The sequence below is a fragment of the Schistocerca piceifrons genome, chromosome 3, assembly GCF_021461385.2.
Source record: "Schistocerca piceifrons isolate TAMUIC-IGC-003096 chromosome 3, iqSchPice1.1, whole genome shotgun sequence".
NCBI lineage: Eukaryota > Metazoa > Arthropoda > Insecta > Orthoptera > Acrididae > Schistocerca > Schistocerca piceifrons.
In genome coordinates, this window is record NC_060140.1 from 514778611 (window position 1) to 514796317 (window position 17707).

At 39.4% G+C, this 17707-nt stretch overlaps 1 protein-coding gene across 1 annotated transcript in view; it reads right to left on the reverse strand.

Annotated features, from left to right (window-relative positions):
- LOC124789451 (splicing factor YJU2) overlaps positions 1-17707 on the reverse strand; it is a 78401-nt gene that overhangs the window by 31982 nt on the left and 28712 nt on the right. The window contains exons 4-5 of the mRNA XM_047256812.1: positions 14862-15029; positions 14197-14384 (exon numbers count right to left, since the gene is read on the reverse strand). Of these exons, the coding sequence (XP_047112768.1) occupies positions 14197-14384; positions 14862-15029 (356 nt within the window). The remainder of the gene's footprint in view (positions 1-14196; positions 14385-14861; positions 15030-17707) is intronic.

A 17707-nucleotide genomic window follows, 5' to 3' on the forward strand; every position in this document is an offset into this window, starting at 1 on the left:
GCTTCAGAACAGTATGCAACTTGACATGTGGGTGCATACTGCTGAGCAGTTTATCCAGTTTTTGTAGGCAAAAGTGTGACTTAGAGCAGGCTGTTCCAAGTCAGCCCCACAACGAGGGGTGACTGTAGATGATCAGGGGCTTGCCCAGTGAGCAGGCACTGGGAGTAGTGCACCAAAAAGGGTCCTAGTAACATCCTGTGCTTCATTGTGGATGCAGTGATGACAATGAGTTCTAGATGCAGCCAGTTGTAGTTTTGCCAAGTTGGGAAGAACAGCTTTTGTTTGTTGAGAAATGGATTGCTTCAATGTTTTGTCAGTCACAAAGTTCTGAAAATGATGAAGTACAATATACAGCATCACTACATGTCTCTTCATGTGATGCAGTACAATGAGCTGGACAGTAATGCAAGAAAGCAACTCACTGGCACATGAAGAGCAAAGATCAGCAACAGGTAAATCTGAAGCAAAATACATAAATGCAACAAATGAATACACACTTCTTCTGCGCACTATGTATTTGTATTGATTTTGTTTATTACTTATGTGTTATGCAACTACTGTAGATTGCTGACGTCAATGAAGATTCAAATGATGCAGTGCTTTGAGCAAGCTACAAAGTTGTACACATCATTGTAACAAACACATCATTGTAACAACTGGAACTTCGTTCTCAATGGGGGCCTTGGTGAAATCATGCCTGCTCGCTGTCATCGAGTGCTTAGCGCCAGCAGACATTATGAAATTTGAAGGAATCTGCCTCTCCAAGCAAATGGCATCTTATCGGATCCGCAATTTGCACACGGTTTTGGAAAATCAACTAAAGCAGAAGATCCAGACTTTTACAGCTTTAGCCCTTGACTAAACCACAAATGTTGCAGACATTGCTCAATTCACAATATTTGTGAGTGGCATTAATTTGAAACTACAGGTTTTCAAAGAGCTGCTAGATGTGTTACTTCATGTCACATTTGAGGTCGTCTATACAAACATGTGCTTGTCATGGGACAGGTTCTGTTCTGTGGCAACAAACTATCTGGATGAGAATCAGTGGGACCATCTTAGTTGAACTGTTTGTGCTATGGATCCTCAGCTCAGAAACATAGGGCAGCTGGCCATGGTACTGGAGCCAGCATGTCCCCACATCCCTGTCAGAACCTTCCAGAACCTCATTATCTTCCTTCCTGCATGTCTTGTAGTGGTCTGCACTGCAAAAGGTGGTTATTCAGGCTTTTGTGAGGTGGTCACATCAATGTGACTAGACAGTGTAGGTGTAAAGTTTATTGGGAATAACAAAGTGCTCTCCTTCTCAAGCACTGGATGAATATAGTGTCGGTAATCTAGAATCATAGGGCGAAATGACAACAAAACAACTGTTCCCATTGATGTGTACAATGTATGAGTCTAGCAATATACCATCTGACTTTCAGAAAAATATCATCCACACAATTCCAAAGACTGCAAGAGCCAACAGCTCATGCATCCAAGTTGCTGACAAGAGCAATATACAGAAGAATGGAAAAGAAAATTGAGGGTGTATTTAGAAGGTGATCAGTTTGGCTTTAAGAAAGGTACCAGACATGCATTTCTGATGTAGTGATTGATAATGGAAGCAAGAATAAAGAAAAATCAAGTCACATTTATATGATTTGTCGACCGGGAAAAAGCATTCAATGATGTCAAATGGTGCAAGATTTTCAAAATTGTGAAGAAAATAGGAATAAGCTCTAGGGAGAGACATGTAATGTACAACACGTACAAGAGCCAAGAGAGAATAATAAGAGTGGAAGACCAAAAACGAAATGCTCATATTAAAACGGGTGTAAGAGAGGGGTGTAGTCCTTTGCCCCTTCTGATCAATCTATACATTGAAGAAGGAATAATGGAAATAAAAGAAAGGTTCAAGAGTGGAATTACAATTCAAGGTGAAAGGATATCGGTGATAAGATTTGCTGATGACATTGCTATTCTCAGTGAAAGTGAAGCAGAATTATAGGATGTGCTTAATGGAATGAACCGTCTAATGAGTACAGAATATGGATTATAGTAAATCCAAGAAAGACACAAGTAATTAAAAGTAGCGGAAATGAGAAGAGCAAGAGACTTAACATCAGAATTGATGGTCATGAAGTAGATGAAGTTAGGGAATTCCGCTACCTACGCAGCAAAATAAGTCATGATGGATGGAGCAAGGAGGATATAGCAAGTAGACTAGTGCAAAGAAAAAGGGCATTCCTGGCCAAAGGAAGTCTACTAGTATCAAATGTAGGCCTTAACTTGAGGAAGAAATTTCTTAGAATGTACATTTGGAGTACAGCATTGTATGGCAGTGAAACATGGACTGCAGGAAAAGCAAAACAAAACAGAACTGAAGCATTTTGCAAATCTCAACTCATTCTCTTCCTCCATGAGATCCATAGCACTGTTGAAATGATGCTCAGGTTGATGCCATGATCCTTGACTTCAGGAAGGCATATGACACCACCTCACACTGTTGTTTAGTAAAAAGTTTTGAGCTTATAAAGTATTGGACCAGATTTGTGACTGGATTTAGGACTTCCTTGTAGACAGAACTCAACAGAACAAAATCAGAAAATGGAAAGGTAATTTCTGGAGTACCACAAGGAAGTGTGACATGACCATTATTGATTACAGTGTATATAAATGATCCTTAAGACTGTTCACAGATGATGAGGTTATCAGTACAAAGTAGCAATGCCAGTGGCAGTATCAGTTTGCAGAGGATTGATGGATGGTGAAGGCTCTGGCTGTTGACCCTGAATGTAAATAAATGTAACCTATTGCACATACATGGGAAAAGAAGTCCACTACTGTACAACCACACTATTGATGAGAAACTGTTGGAAACAGTATCTACCATAAAATGTCTAGGAGTAACTACCTAGAGTGACCTTAAGTGGAATGACCAAATAAAACAAATACCGTATTTACTCGAATCTAAGCCGCAGTTTTTTTACGGTTTTTGTAATCCAAAAATCGGCCTTCAGCTTAGAATCGAGTGCAAAGTACGCGGAAGTTCTGAAAAATGTTGGTAGGTGCTGCCACAATTAACTTCCGCCATCGAATATATGTAGCGCTACACAGGCATGCTTTGCAGGCACAAAGATAAATACTGGCGCCAAAATCTCTGCGTCAGTAAATAAATTTAAAAAAAGGTGGAAGACGAGCTTTTTTTTTTCTCCGCCCCGAGTTTCGACCACTGCATTTTCATATATTATCCAACTAAGTAAATACAAATTCCGTATTGTTCATCTTCGAATGTAGCAGCATTTCAATGTACTACGAAAATCCGACTGGCAAGACTGTTTGGGATGTTTATCAATATGGCCAAGTCTACATTCTGAATTTTTTCCTACCTGTGAGAAGAGATGGTTGCTAATAGGAACGTTTATAAATTGTGAATCACATGCAGTATTCTCTTCACCATAAGAATATAAACATTTTGCCATGTATTCTTTCGTGTTTGCTGCTATCTCATTTAAATCCTGTCTGCCTAATAAACTATGAAACTAGAGTGAGACAACAGCAAACGCGGAAGAATATACCAAATCATGTCATGTTTGTATTCATATTCTTCTTATGCCTAATAGTGATACAGTCAGAAATGAAGCACAGCAACTGACTAAATTTTTAAATCTAAAATGACTCTAATTTCTGTGCATAGTGTAATGTACTTAAGAGACATCTGCAAAGATTTTCAAACGGAGAAAAATTTTTGCTAAACTCTCGTTCAGAATATCTTCTATCATACGCAGTCTATTATTTGGTTTTTGTTGATCATTGTCAAAGAAAGCAGCAGTGTAAGTAACAACAAATGGCAGTCTCTTGCCATTGTTTCGCTAAGGAGACTATTCCTCTCTCTCTCTCTCTCTCTTTCAAGCCGTGCCGCGAGCAGTTACAAGCCGTAAACACTCATTATCAGAATGCGACAAACAATGCATGACACAGTACAATAATGAATTTTCAGCTTAGAGTGACGTAAACACCTATAACGAAGAGAACGGCACTTACCAGATCAAAGAAAAATAAGCAATCAATTCAAACCAGACGAAGCACGTGAAACAGGAGAAGGGTACCCGAAAAAATACGGACAGAGCGCCTGACACATAGCAATGGCTACCTGGTAAAGCGCATAAGTGCTAAGCTTACGACTCGAACCAAACTGCTGTAGCTGTATCGTCACTCATTCGACCTAAATTGTGTCTCATATTACAATGGACCAACTTTGTTTCGATTTGGAGGTGCACCCTAAATCTTTTCTCTCCCCTTGAATTTCGAGTCTCAAATTTTAGGCGCAGCTTACATTCGGGAAAATTTGTTTTCCTTGACTTTATCTTAAGGGAATGTAACTCATCCACAAAGGAAGCGACTTAAAAAGTCACTTGTTCAACCAATTCTTGAGTATTGTTTATCAATATGGGACTCTTACCAGGTAGGACTGTTAGAAGAGGTAGAGAAGATACAACAAAGAGCACACGTTTCAACATGGGATCATTTAGCACGTGTGAGAGTATTACCGAAATGCTCCACAGACTCCATTGGCATACGTTAAGAAGAGAAGTGTTGTGCATCGCAGGAAGGTGTGCTATTGACATTTCTAGAGAACACTTTCTGAGAAGAATCAAACAGCATATTACTTCCTCCCTCATACAGCTTGTATGATGACTATGACAAGAAAATTTGAGAAATTAGGGTCAATACAGAGACTTACTGACTATCATTCTTCCCATGTATCATTCACGAGTGGAAGAGGGATGGGGGAATCAGTCAGGGGTATCAGAAATACCTTCTGCCACACACCATTAGGTGGCTTATGGAATATGATGTAGACGTAGATGTAAATGTAAGCTGGGCAATGGACTCTTCCTACCATCCATTTGCATACTCTGTAAAGCAGGCTGTTCCAGCTTGAGAGCTCAGCAGCAAGCAGCTGGGTGCCCATGGGCACTGGTGGGTAGAACAAGTAAACAGCTTGCACATGTGGGCACAATGTGACAGGTGGATAAGGGAGGGCAAGCAGCTTATATCCAGCACTGTGCAAAAAACACTGGCTAGGGAGGAGACCATGTACAGGGCAATACAGAATGACTGATTACAATTAACAAAAAATATTAATATGAGCCAAACATACAAACGTTTCATTTAGTTTGAGAAATATATTTCCAGTTATTTGCAATTAATGAAATATTAGGTGTCAGTCCTCGAGCTGCCACAAAACACAGAATACTCTTTTAAAATGTTGGGTTGCGCAGCTTGGTCCTTTCTGCAGGTTTTACTCTCTTCATGAAAGAAAGCAGTTTTTCACAACCCTATGTTGAGACAGAGATAGATATGATGCCAGCCGCATTCCTATGTAATTTGGGAAAGTCTTTTGCATGAAGATCATGATAACATCTTACCAAATTCATGGTGTTTTAATATCTGTTCTTGAGTAGTGTGCTGTTTTGCAATTCTATTAGTGCTAGTTGCACTTCTGAAGGAACAGTATTTGGTACAACTTAAAATGCAGTGCTAAACAGGTTTAACTCATTTTGTAGGCATCACATGTTCTGAAATGTCACCTCAAAACTTTGGTGAAGTTGTACCATAATTTGTTGATGATCACCAAAACTTATTTCTTCAGCCAATTGAATGGATGAAAAACATTGGAAAATGTTAAGTTTCCACTACCATGGTGCCTTTTAAATAGATGAAGTTTGTCCTGAATGTATTAATCTTATCGCATATATCAACACTTAATAGATCCTATCCTTGAAGTGACATATTTAAGCTGTTTAAACGTCTTGTAATGTCAGTTAGGGAGGCCAGGTCTGCTATCGATGTCTCATCACTGAATGACAGTTGCCTCTCTCCTTTCATTTCCATGAAAAATGCAGTTTCTTCCCAAATTGAGAAAAATACACCAAGAGCTTTGCGTCTGCTAAGCCACTGTGTTCTCACCATAGGCTGCCTCCAGGTCATGCAAAAAGCCTTTGAACTGGCGGCGGTGGTTGATACCATGGTCTCTTACAAAATTTACACACTTTACCACAACCTTCATGACCTCAGCGCATTTCACACTTTCTGCACAAAAAGCTTCCTGGTGCACAAAACAATGTATGCTTGATACACCCTTCCAAAATCATTTCTTGATTTTTTCCTTCAGACGAGTCATGAAGCTTGATATTTCTTTCCAAAATTATTTCTTGATTTTGTTCCTTCAGACAAATCATGAAACCTTGCTGTCTTTTGTTGTCTCCCAACCATGTCACTTGTTGGGCGACTCTTATGTTCTCGTTATTGACATGGAGGTGGATACTCATCGTTTCATCATTCTGCCTACCCTGTGCCCCTAGTTCTGCAACTACTCTACGGTGGGCATGCCTAATGGGCGGGACTGATCAAAGATGTGGAGGCCATTAAGTGCACAGATATTCTACTTATGCCTGGCACCAGGCCGCTCAACCCACCTTTCACATCCAGGCGCACACTCCGTCATCCATGAGACCGCATTCATCTGGACTTTACTGGACCCTTTCTGGGATATATGGGACTCATTGTCATGGACACTTATTCTAGCTACCCATATGTGGTCAGCATGGTGTCCACCACCAATGATACCTTCTCATCCAGATTCTAGCCATCAAAGGGCTTCCCTGCACCATTCTGTCAGACAATGAACTGCAATTCACGGTGGTGGCTTTTCAACAATTCTGCACCTGTGATGGTATCAAACACTCATTTAGTCTGCCGTTTCACTCCTCCTCCAATGACAAAGCAAAGGATAAGCAACAAAATGTTGAAAGTGGTGAGTATTTTCAGCAGCATGGCTGCACTCATGCTTCTCCTGAGTACCTACAGGACCACCCCTGTCCAAGACTATAGCCTGGTGGAGCTCCTCCAGGGGCAGCAGCCACGTACTCTCCACTACCTCCTGGGCTCACTGCTCACAAAACCCTGGACCCAGCATACCGCGTGTTTTCTGCCGAGTTCAGCTCTGTGGGCATGCTTGTATGGGGTGAAACCCTCATGTGGATGCAGGCCACAGTTGTTGCCACCCGTGGGTGGCACCTTATGATGGCGGACATTCCGAAGGGTTTGGAGCACCTACATACTAAGGAGCACCGCTGTTGGCACAATCAGTCCTGGATCGCCTGCTTTCACCACTCCCAACTTATTCTGCTGGATCCCAGTGGCAGTTCTCAATGCTGCTGGTACGGAACTGGAGGTTTCAGTGGGACCTCCACATCTTGACCATTGTCGCCCATAATGTCGTTGCCTGTGTCGCCATGCCCCAGTGCACTGCCAGATAAGCCAGTATTTTTCTCCCTGTTGGTGGGCTTCTATGCCGAGCCTCAATCTGTGCCATCTGTTCACCTCCACAGCATTTTCAAGGGTGCTTCCAGCCCTGTGTGCCCATTTCAGGGGGGAGTTATCAGGTGTCCTGGCCAAGTGAGTCTGAAGGCCTGCCAGACGGTATGGAAATCAATGACAGCTCTGTCTAGAGGTGCTTCTGGTACAGGCACTGTCTTGACACACCCACTGTACTGATCTATCAGCACCCCAGCTTCCCTTAAAAGTCAGCAGTGTAGTGGCTCCACAGTCAGTTGTGATTTCTCTGTGCTACAATAGTGATCTCGGTACAAATTACTGTCTTGTTCTGAATTCACCATGTCTTAGTTTTTGATCTTGGTGTGCTCACTGGGCTGTTATTCTGTCGTGCAATCTATATCGTCTGTATTTCTTTCAGGTTGTCCACTTGTCACTCTTTGGCATCTCACTGTCGACACTATTGGCTAGACAGCCAGCCTCCACTGATCTCAAATCGTTCCCGGTTTTGTCTGACTCTGGTCACTATGGTTGTTGTTGTTGTGGTCTTCAGTCCTGAGACTGGTTTGATGCAGCTCTCCATGCTACTCTATCCTGTGCAAGCTTCTTCATCTCCCAGTACCTACTGCAGCCTACATCCTTCTGAATCTGCTTAGTGTATTCATCTCTTGGTCTCCCTCTATGATTTTTACCCTCCACGCTGCCCTCAAATACTAAATTGGTGATCCCTCGATGCCTCAGAACACGTCCTACCAACCGATCCCTTCTTCTAGTCAAGTTGTGCCACAAGCTCCTCTTCTCCCCAATTCTATTCAATACCGCCTCATTAGTTAAGTGATCAACCCATCTAATCTTCAGCATTCTTCTGTAGCACCACATTTCGAAAGCTTCTATTCTCTTCTTGTCTAAGCTATTTACCGTCCACGTTTCACTTCCATACATTGCTACACTCCATACAAATACTTTCAGAAATGACTTCCTGACATTTAAATCTATACTCAATGTTAACAAATTTTTCTTCTTCAGAAACACTTTGCTTGCCATTGCCAGTCTACATTTTATATCCTCTCTGCTTCAACCATCATCAGTTATTTTGCTCCCCAAATAGTAAAACTACTTTACTACTTTAAGTGTCTCATTTCCTAATCTAATTCCCTCAGCATCACCCGATTTAATTCGACTACATTCCATTATCCTCGTTTTGCTTTTATTGATGTTCATCTTATACCCTCCTTTCAAGACACTGTCCATTCCATTCAACTGCTCTTCCAGTCACTATGGTGTATGTTCCAAAATCCCACTGGATCAACATAAGTGATATGTATCTGTAATTAAGTGGATTACTCCTATTTCTTGTCTTAAATATTGGTGTGACCTGTGCAACTTTCTAATCTTTCAGGTACGTATTTCTCGTCAGACGAGTGGTTGTACAATTGTCAAATACAGACCTTTCATATCAGGATGCTCTGAAAGGAATCAAACTGGTATACTATCTGGACTGGAGGACTTGCATTTAATAAGTGATTTCAGCTGCTTTGCTACATCAAGGATATATCCTTCTAACTTGCACATCTTGGCTGCAGTTTTGAATTCAAATTCTGGAATATTTACTTTGTCCTCTCTGATGAAGGAATTTTAGAAAATCTTACTTAATAATTCTGCTTTAGTCACACTCTCATTGATAACATTACCATTGCTATTGTGCAGTGAATGTACTGATTGTATCTTGCCACTGGCGCACTTTATGTTAAGACCAGAATCTCTTTGTATATTCCACCAGATTTTGATATACAGTTTTCTTGTGGGAATTATTAAAAGCATCTTGCATTGAAATCCATGCTAAATTTTGAGCTTCTGTAAAACTTCACCAATCTTGGGGATTTTGTGTTCTTTTAAATTTGGCATGAGTTTTTCGTTGCTTATGCACTGACCTGTTTTGTGTACCATGGGAGGTCAGTTCTATCTCTTATTAATTTATTTGGTACACATCTCTCAATTGCTGTTGACAGTGTTTCTTTGGATTTAACTTAAATCTCAGTTAGGCTGTCTCTTAGGAAAACATCGAGCAAATTTTTATCTGCGTTTTCAAATACATACATTTTGTGTTTAGTTTTGGTGGGTTTGGATGTTACGGTATTCAGACTCACCATAATTATCTTGTGGTCTCTAATTGCTGTATCCATCATGATGCTTCTATATTAGCTCAGGATTATTTGTTGCTAAAAGATCAAGCACATTTTCTCAACCTTCTACACTTCTATTGAGCTTCTAAATTAATTGTTCAAAATAATTTTTGGAGAAAGCATTTAGTACAATTTCAGATGATGTTTTATGCCTGCCTCAGTGTTTAAATACAGAATCCAAAAAACTGACCAACACCAGACAAAAAGTTTATAAGCCAAAGAAAGATGACAAACTAACAAAAATATCACTATAGATTGGGTCTCCTCTGACTGGTTCTCCTTTATTGGGGAGGCGGAGTTGGGGGAAGGGTCATTGTAATATTCTAAAAGGAGAAATTGTACAACAATATTAATCTACAAAGGGCGTTCAAAAAGTTTTGGACAAACATCTCTACTTTTTTTATTTTTTGCAGGAGGAAAATGAATTTTTTGTGAATATACTTGGAACATATAGCTATACATTGAGCCTACTCAATGTAGCCTCCATCAACTGTGACACATCTGGCCCAACATTCTTTCCATGATGTAAATGCACTTTGGTAAAATTTTGGGGATTGACTTTACACCATCGCTTGACACAGGAAGTAAATTGTCCTCACTATCAAATGTTTTACTGAGAAGGTGGGCCTTCAGATGACCAAAGAGGTAAAAATCAGATGGAGCCAACTCTTGACTGTAAGGAGGATGAGGAACAATTTTCAAACCCATTTTTCTGATTTTCTCCTGTGTCATAAGGGTTGTATGGGGTTGGCATTGTCATAGTGTAATTTGATGAGCTGACCCTGAAGCTGTGGTCTGTGGGTCTTCATGGCACATCACAGCTTGTCCAATGACAAACGGTAACGGTTCTGGTTAATCGTGGAGCCAGGTTCCAAAAAGTCAACAAAAATGACACCACACTGATCCCAGAAGGAGGCCATCACCTTTCAGCCTGAGGGGGACCCGGATGATGCCACTCCACGGATTGGGTTTTGCTCTCAGGTTCGGACAAATACAACCATGTTGCATCCTGGGTAATGATGCCATCAAAACACTGTTTCCACTCTTCAGTAAAGGTCTTCATGAGACCCTTGCACACAGTCTTCCTCGCTGTTTTCATTTCTCTTGTCAATAATCTAGGCACCCAACATGCACAGATTTTTCTGTACCCTAGTGACTGTACCAGTGATACCACACTACCCAATGACAAATGAGTCATTTCATAAAGCTGTCATCACACATCTGTCATTTTGGATGATTTGATCAATGGTCTCCCTTATTCACATCACTCACTGCCATCAATGGTCTACCACATCATGGATTGTCCAGTAGAGTGAAATCACCTTCTTTAAACCTCTGTAACCATCACTGGATACTGCTGTGATTCACTGTGTCCTCCCTATAAACAAGAAGCAACTTCCTGTGAATCGATGTGGCAGAGTCATTGCCGGTCTTGAAGAGGAACTCCATCACCGACTGTTCTCGCAACCTGACCTCTACTTCACGGTCCATTATGACACACATGTAAATAAAATAAAATACTTTTATATACCAACTTACAGCTAAATGTTCCAAATATGTTCACAAAAAATTTCATTCTCCTCCTGCAAAAATTAAAAAAAAAAAAAAAATTAGAGACGACTATGCAAAACTTTCTGAATGCCCTTTGTATTAATGTGAGTCTCTACAGCAATGACTTGATTAGGGTAAGCTAAAGTGAGGTCTCTTTATGCTGTTGGGCATATTCTTCTTGAATGCTGATCGTGAGAAAGGAAGCAAAGGAATAAAAACTGTCGTTGATAAAGATGGCTCTTTCTTATTATGAATTTCTCCAAGTGTCTTCCACATTCCACCAGAGTATGGAAATAATTGTTATTAGTTACATTTTTTCTTTCCTTTTCTTTATTGTGAGCATATCCTATTTTGGAATACCAGACATCACTAAAATAACTTCTCTCTGTTGTGCCATATCATGTGATGGTCAGCTAGTGAAATTTCCTGATCCATCAAATCTAGTGTTGCATATGACAGTTTCTAATGGATAATTGTTTCTTCATTTATTTGTTTGTATCTGCATAACTGTCACATGCTGGTTATGCTGGAGATTTTATAGGTGAGTGCACACTGATTAATTTATCTTTTAAAGTGCCAATGTCGACATTATTGGTATCTTGTGGCGGTTTTTGTGTATCATCAACATCGACAAGTGCAATGAATATGAATGATACGATACTCTATGGTATTCTGAGGTTTTAATTCACTCTGTTTTTTTGGCAGTTGCATTGATTTGATTTTGTAAATGATACTGACAATATTATACACATGTATAATGCATTATTCAAACTACAACTTCTCCGATAATTATTTTGTTCAAATTGCACAAGAATTCCACCTGACGTAGTGTAATAATATTGACTGTAAGCTGTGTTCATATCACTAAAATTACAGATCGTACATCAGAGCTTTTATAATTTTTTTTTGCCTTCAATGGATTTAATTATTCTTAGCAAATTAACCATGAAAAGGAACCACAGAATACCACCCACACACAACACTGACATATGCTACCAAAAAATTTTTTTCTCCGTGATTCGTCCGTAGTTTAATTTTGGCCTCATACATCAGCAATGAAATCTTGTTCAACAATAAATACCATCAGCACTGTTCTTAGAAAATGCATTCTGATTCAATTAATTTTTTTTATATATAAATAGAATTCAGTACCACCAGTGCACATTTATTTCTTACACATCGTAATATTGTTTGCAGTTTCAAGTAATTTAAATTTGCTGCTGTAATATAAGTTAAGATGGTGGCCAACAAAAGATAGAGGGTTTCTTTTTTAATTAAGATTTTCCTTTTCCCAATAAATAGTTAATAATTTAAATTGATGCCACCAATAAAAAAATTATTGAATTTTTTGCAAATTAGTTTAACACAAACCCATGCTATTTTCAACTAGAAGTACAGATGAAGTTGCTACATAATCGCAACTAACAATGGCTAATACAAAATTATAATTAAAAGAGGAAGTGAATTTTCAATGATTAATCATAAATAGTTTTAACGTATTTGGCTCTATTTGTTTTTACCAGCAAATAAACATAAAAGTACAATAATTTTACATTAAATGTTTTTCATTTAACAGGCCTCAAATCGATTCGCGTCTTGCGTTGGCGATGTGTACATCAGAAGAAGATGGAAAAAGGGTACAAAACAAAAGAAAAGAATGACATAGATTAACAAAGAATGTGAGACAAATATTGTGTCTGTTTTACATAATTATCATCTTTTTAAGAAATAATTACATAATTGAATAAATATTATCCACACGTTCATATTCCACTTGTAATAAAAAAATATATATATCGTGGATGTTATAATCTGTAGACAAATTGGAAGAGATGGCAAGATTTGCAGTTCCGGAATAACTAATAGGAATGTTACATAAAAGACAACACCACTGGCTCTCATCATAACAGCTATCACTTGCTTCAAATTTAATCCTTAGAAGTGGAAAAACTGATAGTCTGAATGAATTTACTTACAAGGGAACCTCCCCATCACACCCCCCTCAGATTTAGATATAAGTTGGCACACTGGATACGCCTTGAAAAACTGAACACAGATCAATCGAAAAAACAGGAAGAAGTTGTGTGGAACTATGAAAAAATAAGCAAAATATACAAACTGAGTAGTCCATGCACAAAATAGGCAACATCGAAGGAAAGCCTGGGTTCAGGAGTGCCTTGGTCCCGTGGTTAGCGTAAGCATCTGCGGAGCGAGAGGTCCTTGGTTCAAGTCTTCCCTCCAGTGAAAAGTTTAATTTCTTTATTTTCGCAAAGTTATGATCTGTCCGTCCGTTCATTGACATTTCTGTTCACTGTAATAAGTTTAGTGTCTGTGTTTTGCGACCGCACCGGTAAACCGTGCGATTAGTAGACGAAAGGACGTGCCTCTCCAATGGGAACCGAAAACATTTGATCGCAAGGTTATAGGCAAACCGATTCCTCCACAGCAAAACGCGTCTGATATATTCTATATGACACTGGTGACGGCATGTGCGCCACATGACAGGAATATGTTACTGACCCACGTAACTTGTACACTTGGCGAATGGGTAAAAAGATTATTCTACCTTACCCGATTTCGGTTTTCTTGTGGATGTAATAATCACTCCCAAAAAAGTGTTGAAAACATAAGAGTTTGTCACATAAACTGAAAAAAAAATTAAAGTTTTCATTGGAGGGAAAACTTGAACCAGGGACCTCTCCGTCCGCAGCTGCTCACGCTAACCACGGGGCCATGGCGCTTCAGAGCTCAAATTAGCCTTGATATTGCCTATCTTGCACATGGACTACTCAGTTTGTATATTTTGCTTATTTTTTCGTAGTTGCACACAACTTCTTCCTGTTTTCTCGATTGATCTGTGTTCAGTTTTTCAAGGCCTATCTATTGTGCCAACTTATAACTAAATCTGAGGGGGGTGCAATGGAGAGGTTCTCTTGTTAGTCTGAAGAGCAACAAGATCTTGATTCACAAACAGTTGAACAATGGTTAAATTATAGATATGTGCAATGCTGATACAGAGAAACAAATAAATATTGCAATGGTCTACTTGAAGACGCAGACCAAGGTTTTTGGCTGATAATACAGATAAATGAATAGGTGCTATTAAAAATTGAAATGTATGTGATTGATTACTTACTTAATAAATTTCTCATCTTCTTCTTCTTGTTGTTCTGCGAGACGTTTACGAATCTCAGTGTCATCAAACTGGGAGAGCATGCCATCAAAATCAACTGATCTCTGACGGCGATTGAGGTCTCTCAGTTCTTCCAGTGATTCAAGTAGCTCTAGTTCTTGCTTTGATTGTTTTGTGCGGTTCTCAAGAAGCTTAAATAAAACAATTAATGTAAGCTAAATATATATTCTCTTGACCTGAAGCAAATCTATTTTTGTATCAGGCTGAAGAATGCAAATCATGATACCCAAGATTAAAAATTTGAAAATATGTAAGAAATTAACATTAATGGCAGAAAAATGAGACAGGTAAACCAAAACGGCAATCACATTAACAAATGGGGGAAAAAAGTATGTATTCCTTCATCCTAAATCCAAAACCTGCCAACAAAAATACTAAATATTTAATCATGTTATTAGCGAAGAAGCAAGGCTGAGTACAATACCCTCCCCCCTCCCCCCTTCTCTCTCTCTCTCTCTCTCTCTCTCTCTCTCTCTGTGTGTGTGTGTGTGTGTGTGTGTGTGTGTGTGTGTGTGTGTGTGTGTGCGCGCGCGCGTGCGTGCGTGCCCGCGTGCATTTTGACATGCAGTGCGCCAATATCTTAACACAAATATGCTCTGACATCTCACCTTCATAGGATTCGTTGCCTCATCTTCTCTACGTTCATCCTCTTCTCTTTGTGCTTGTTCCTCTGCAAGTTTCAGGGCCATAAAATTGCGAGTTGCACCTGCTTCTATTTCATAGTCTGTATTTTTAGGATCAGTTTTAAATGAGATTTCCTGTAGGCAGCGTGTACACTGTTGAAAGAAACAAGAAGATTAATGTAAGTTTTAACAAAATAAAATATGTTATTTGCACTACTGAATGATTAATTTTTTGTTCTGAAGTCCAAGACTATCTCTTTCTTTTATTTTTATGTATAAAATGAGTAAAGAAGACACTATTTGTCATAGCTGAAACAATGATTTGGGCAGTAGTAAAACCCAAAGTATACAATGGGCAACATATTCTAACTTACTTTACTTTTTTAAAATCAGATAACCTTTCTCCTCCTCAGGGAATCTGTAACCTCTACAGAGCATATCTGCAGATGGCAGATTTGGGAATGCCTCAAAGTTATGCATGGTAGTATAGAAATGAAATAACTCCAGTGGACTAACAGGCACTGCGGAATCAGCCTGCACGGTGCAATAACATGTACAAGGAGGAAAGCAAGGCTAATGGCTTTTGAGATGTGGACATGGCAGAGAATGGAAAAACTAAGTGGGAGGGGAGGGAGGGGGGGGGGGGGAGGTAGGGTAAAAATTGAGGAGGTACTGATAAAAGTATAAAAGTGGGAGAGTAGAGACAATAACTGTGATAAAACAAAGGAAAAGAAACTGGATAGGATACACATTAAGAAATGGGGAAGGGCTCATAGAAACTGTTTTAGAAGGATATGGGGGAGGGAAGACAGGGTCAAGGATGAAGAGATTTCGGATCCTGGATGATGTGCAGAACAATAGCAGATACAACAGTAGAAAGTAGAAAGTGGTGGACAGCTAGGAATGGATACACAAAAAACCTGCCAACATACTAGAAAACTGGTGATAACAACAAAAGATAACCTGAGAAAAGAGAGACTCTAGAAGATAAATATTCAGACTTTCAATAACAGAAAGGAAATAAAGAAAGAAAAAGGTAAATTCATTATACACAATAGAGGAGTGTATTACAAGGCTACACAATATGTTAAGACAATATCCTGCTATGTAAGACTAGAAGCCTAGATTATGAACACATAAGTACTGGGGAGAAATAAACAGGACATGAAGTGTGCCCAGAAGAAATGAATGACAGACAGACAACAAAATGAGCACTTGGGGGAGAGACCCTGCTAAAGCTGGTATTCGCTATCATATTTCTTTGACAAATTTCAAGATTTCAGATAACAACTTGTTATTATGCACTGCAGTTGCTATCACCACAATTGCATTGTGTGTGTATTTGGAAGAGAAGCGGCACGAAAAAAGGAAACATACTTGGATGAAGCCATGGGTATTATGTCGAGATAATAAAAACATCCAACAAAATTTGATACGAGAGCTGCAAGTGGAGGACGTCAACTCTTATATGTAAATTACATATGAATGGATGGAGAGTGTATTTCAGTATTTGCTCAGTAAAGTAGCTTCTCATATTACAAAACAAAATACTCTCTTGAGAAATGTTATACCTGCAGAAGACAGGCAACTGTGACACTGGGATTTTTTGATATAGGAGAGAGCCACTCTAGTTTACAACACATCACTCGAATATCACACTGCACATTAACCAAAATAACTCCAGAAATGTGTGAAGTGATTTATACAGCACTGAAGGGGGAATATGTAAAGATAAATAAATGTTTAATACACTATATGGGCAATAAAAACTATTTTTATTTTTGAATAATTTAATTATGGGATTAGTGTTCCAACAACTACAAAATTAATAAAAAGTATGAAACAGATGTAGCACTTTTTAACTTGTGGCTTCCAGAGTTCAAAAATAGATGAAGTAGAATGGGAAGCTAAGAAAGCACTTTTTTCAGAATGAGATTTTCACTCTGCAGCGGAGTGTGCGCTGATATGAAACTTCCTGGCAGATTAAAACTGTGTGCCCGACCGAGACTCGAACTCGGGACCTTTGCCTTTCGCGGGCAAGTGCTCTACCATCTGAGCTACCGAAGCACGACTCACGCCCGGTACTCACAGCTTTACTTCTGCCAGTATCTCGTCTCCTACCTTCCAAGAGAGCTTCTGTAAAGTTTGGAAGGTAGGAGACGAGATACTGGCAGAAGTAAAGCTGTGAGTACCGGGCGTGAGTCGTGCTTCGGTAGCTCAGATGGTAGAGCACTTGCCCGCGAAAGGCAAAGGTCCCGAGTTCGAGTCTCGGTCGGGCACACAGTTTTAATCTGCCAGGAAGTTTCAAGCACTTTTTTATTTTAGAGTGTGACCACATCCTCTATTCCGGCTTGCTGAAAAGCTGAGTGGATGTTTCCAGATGTAGATGGGTATGGCTGTAGCTGTTACTGTGGACATTTCACCTGCAGCATATTCCACCTACCCATCAACACACAATTAACAGCATGCACTGTGCCCCTTGCTCATCCCTCCATCCTAGTCGAAGCAAGTTTGAGATGAAGGAACACACTAACTTTGAAGCCACATTTACAAACACATTACAAAGATGCCAAATAGCTGTAGTGACTCCAGAGCTCCAAGTGGTTTCATTTCACAGTGCAGTGAACAGAAGACAAACAACTTTTATGATCAAATCTACATCGAGGCCCTAGATTTGATGATACTTATTTGATGACAGGCAAGATTTGACAAAGTTCCCTATTAAACTGTCAAATTTCTTTGACATAAATATTTGACATATCAACTTTGACAAAGAAATAAGAGAGTGTATTGCCGGCCTAAGGAAAGTGATCTGTGGTATATCTAAGTCT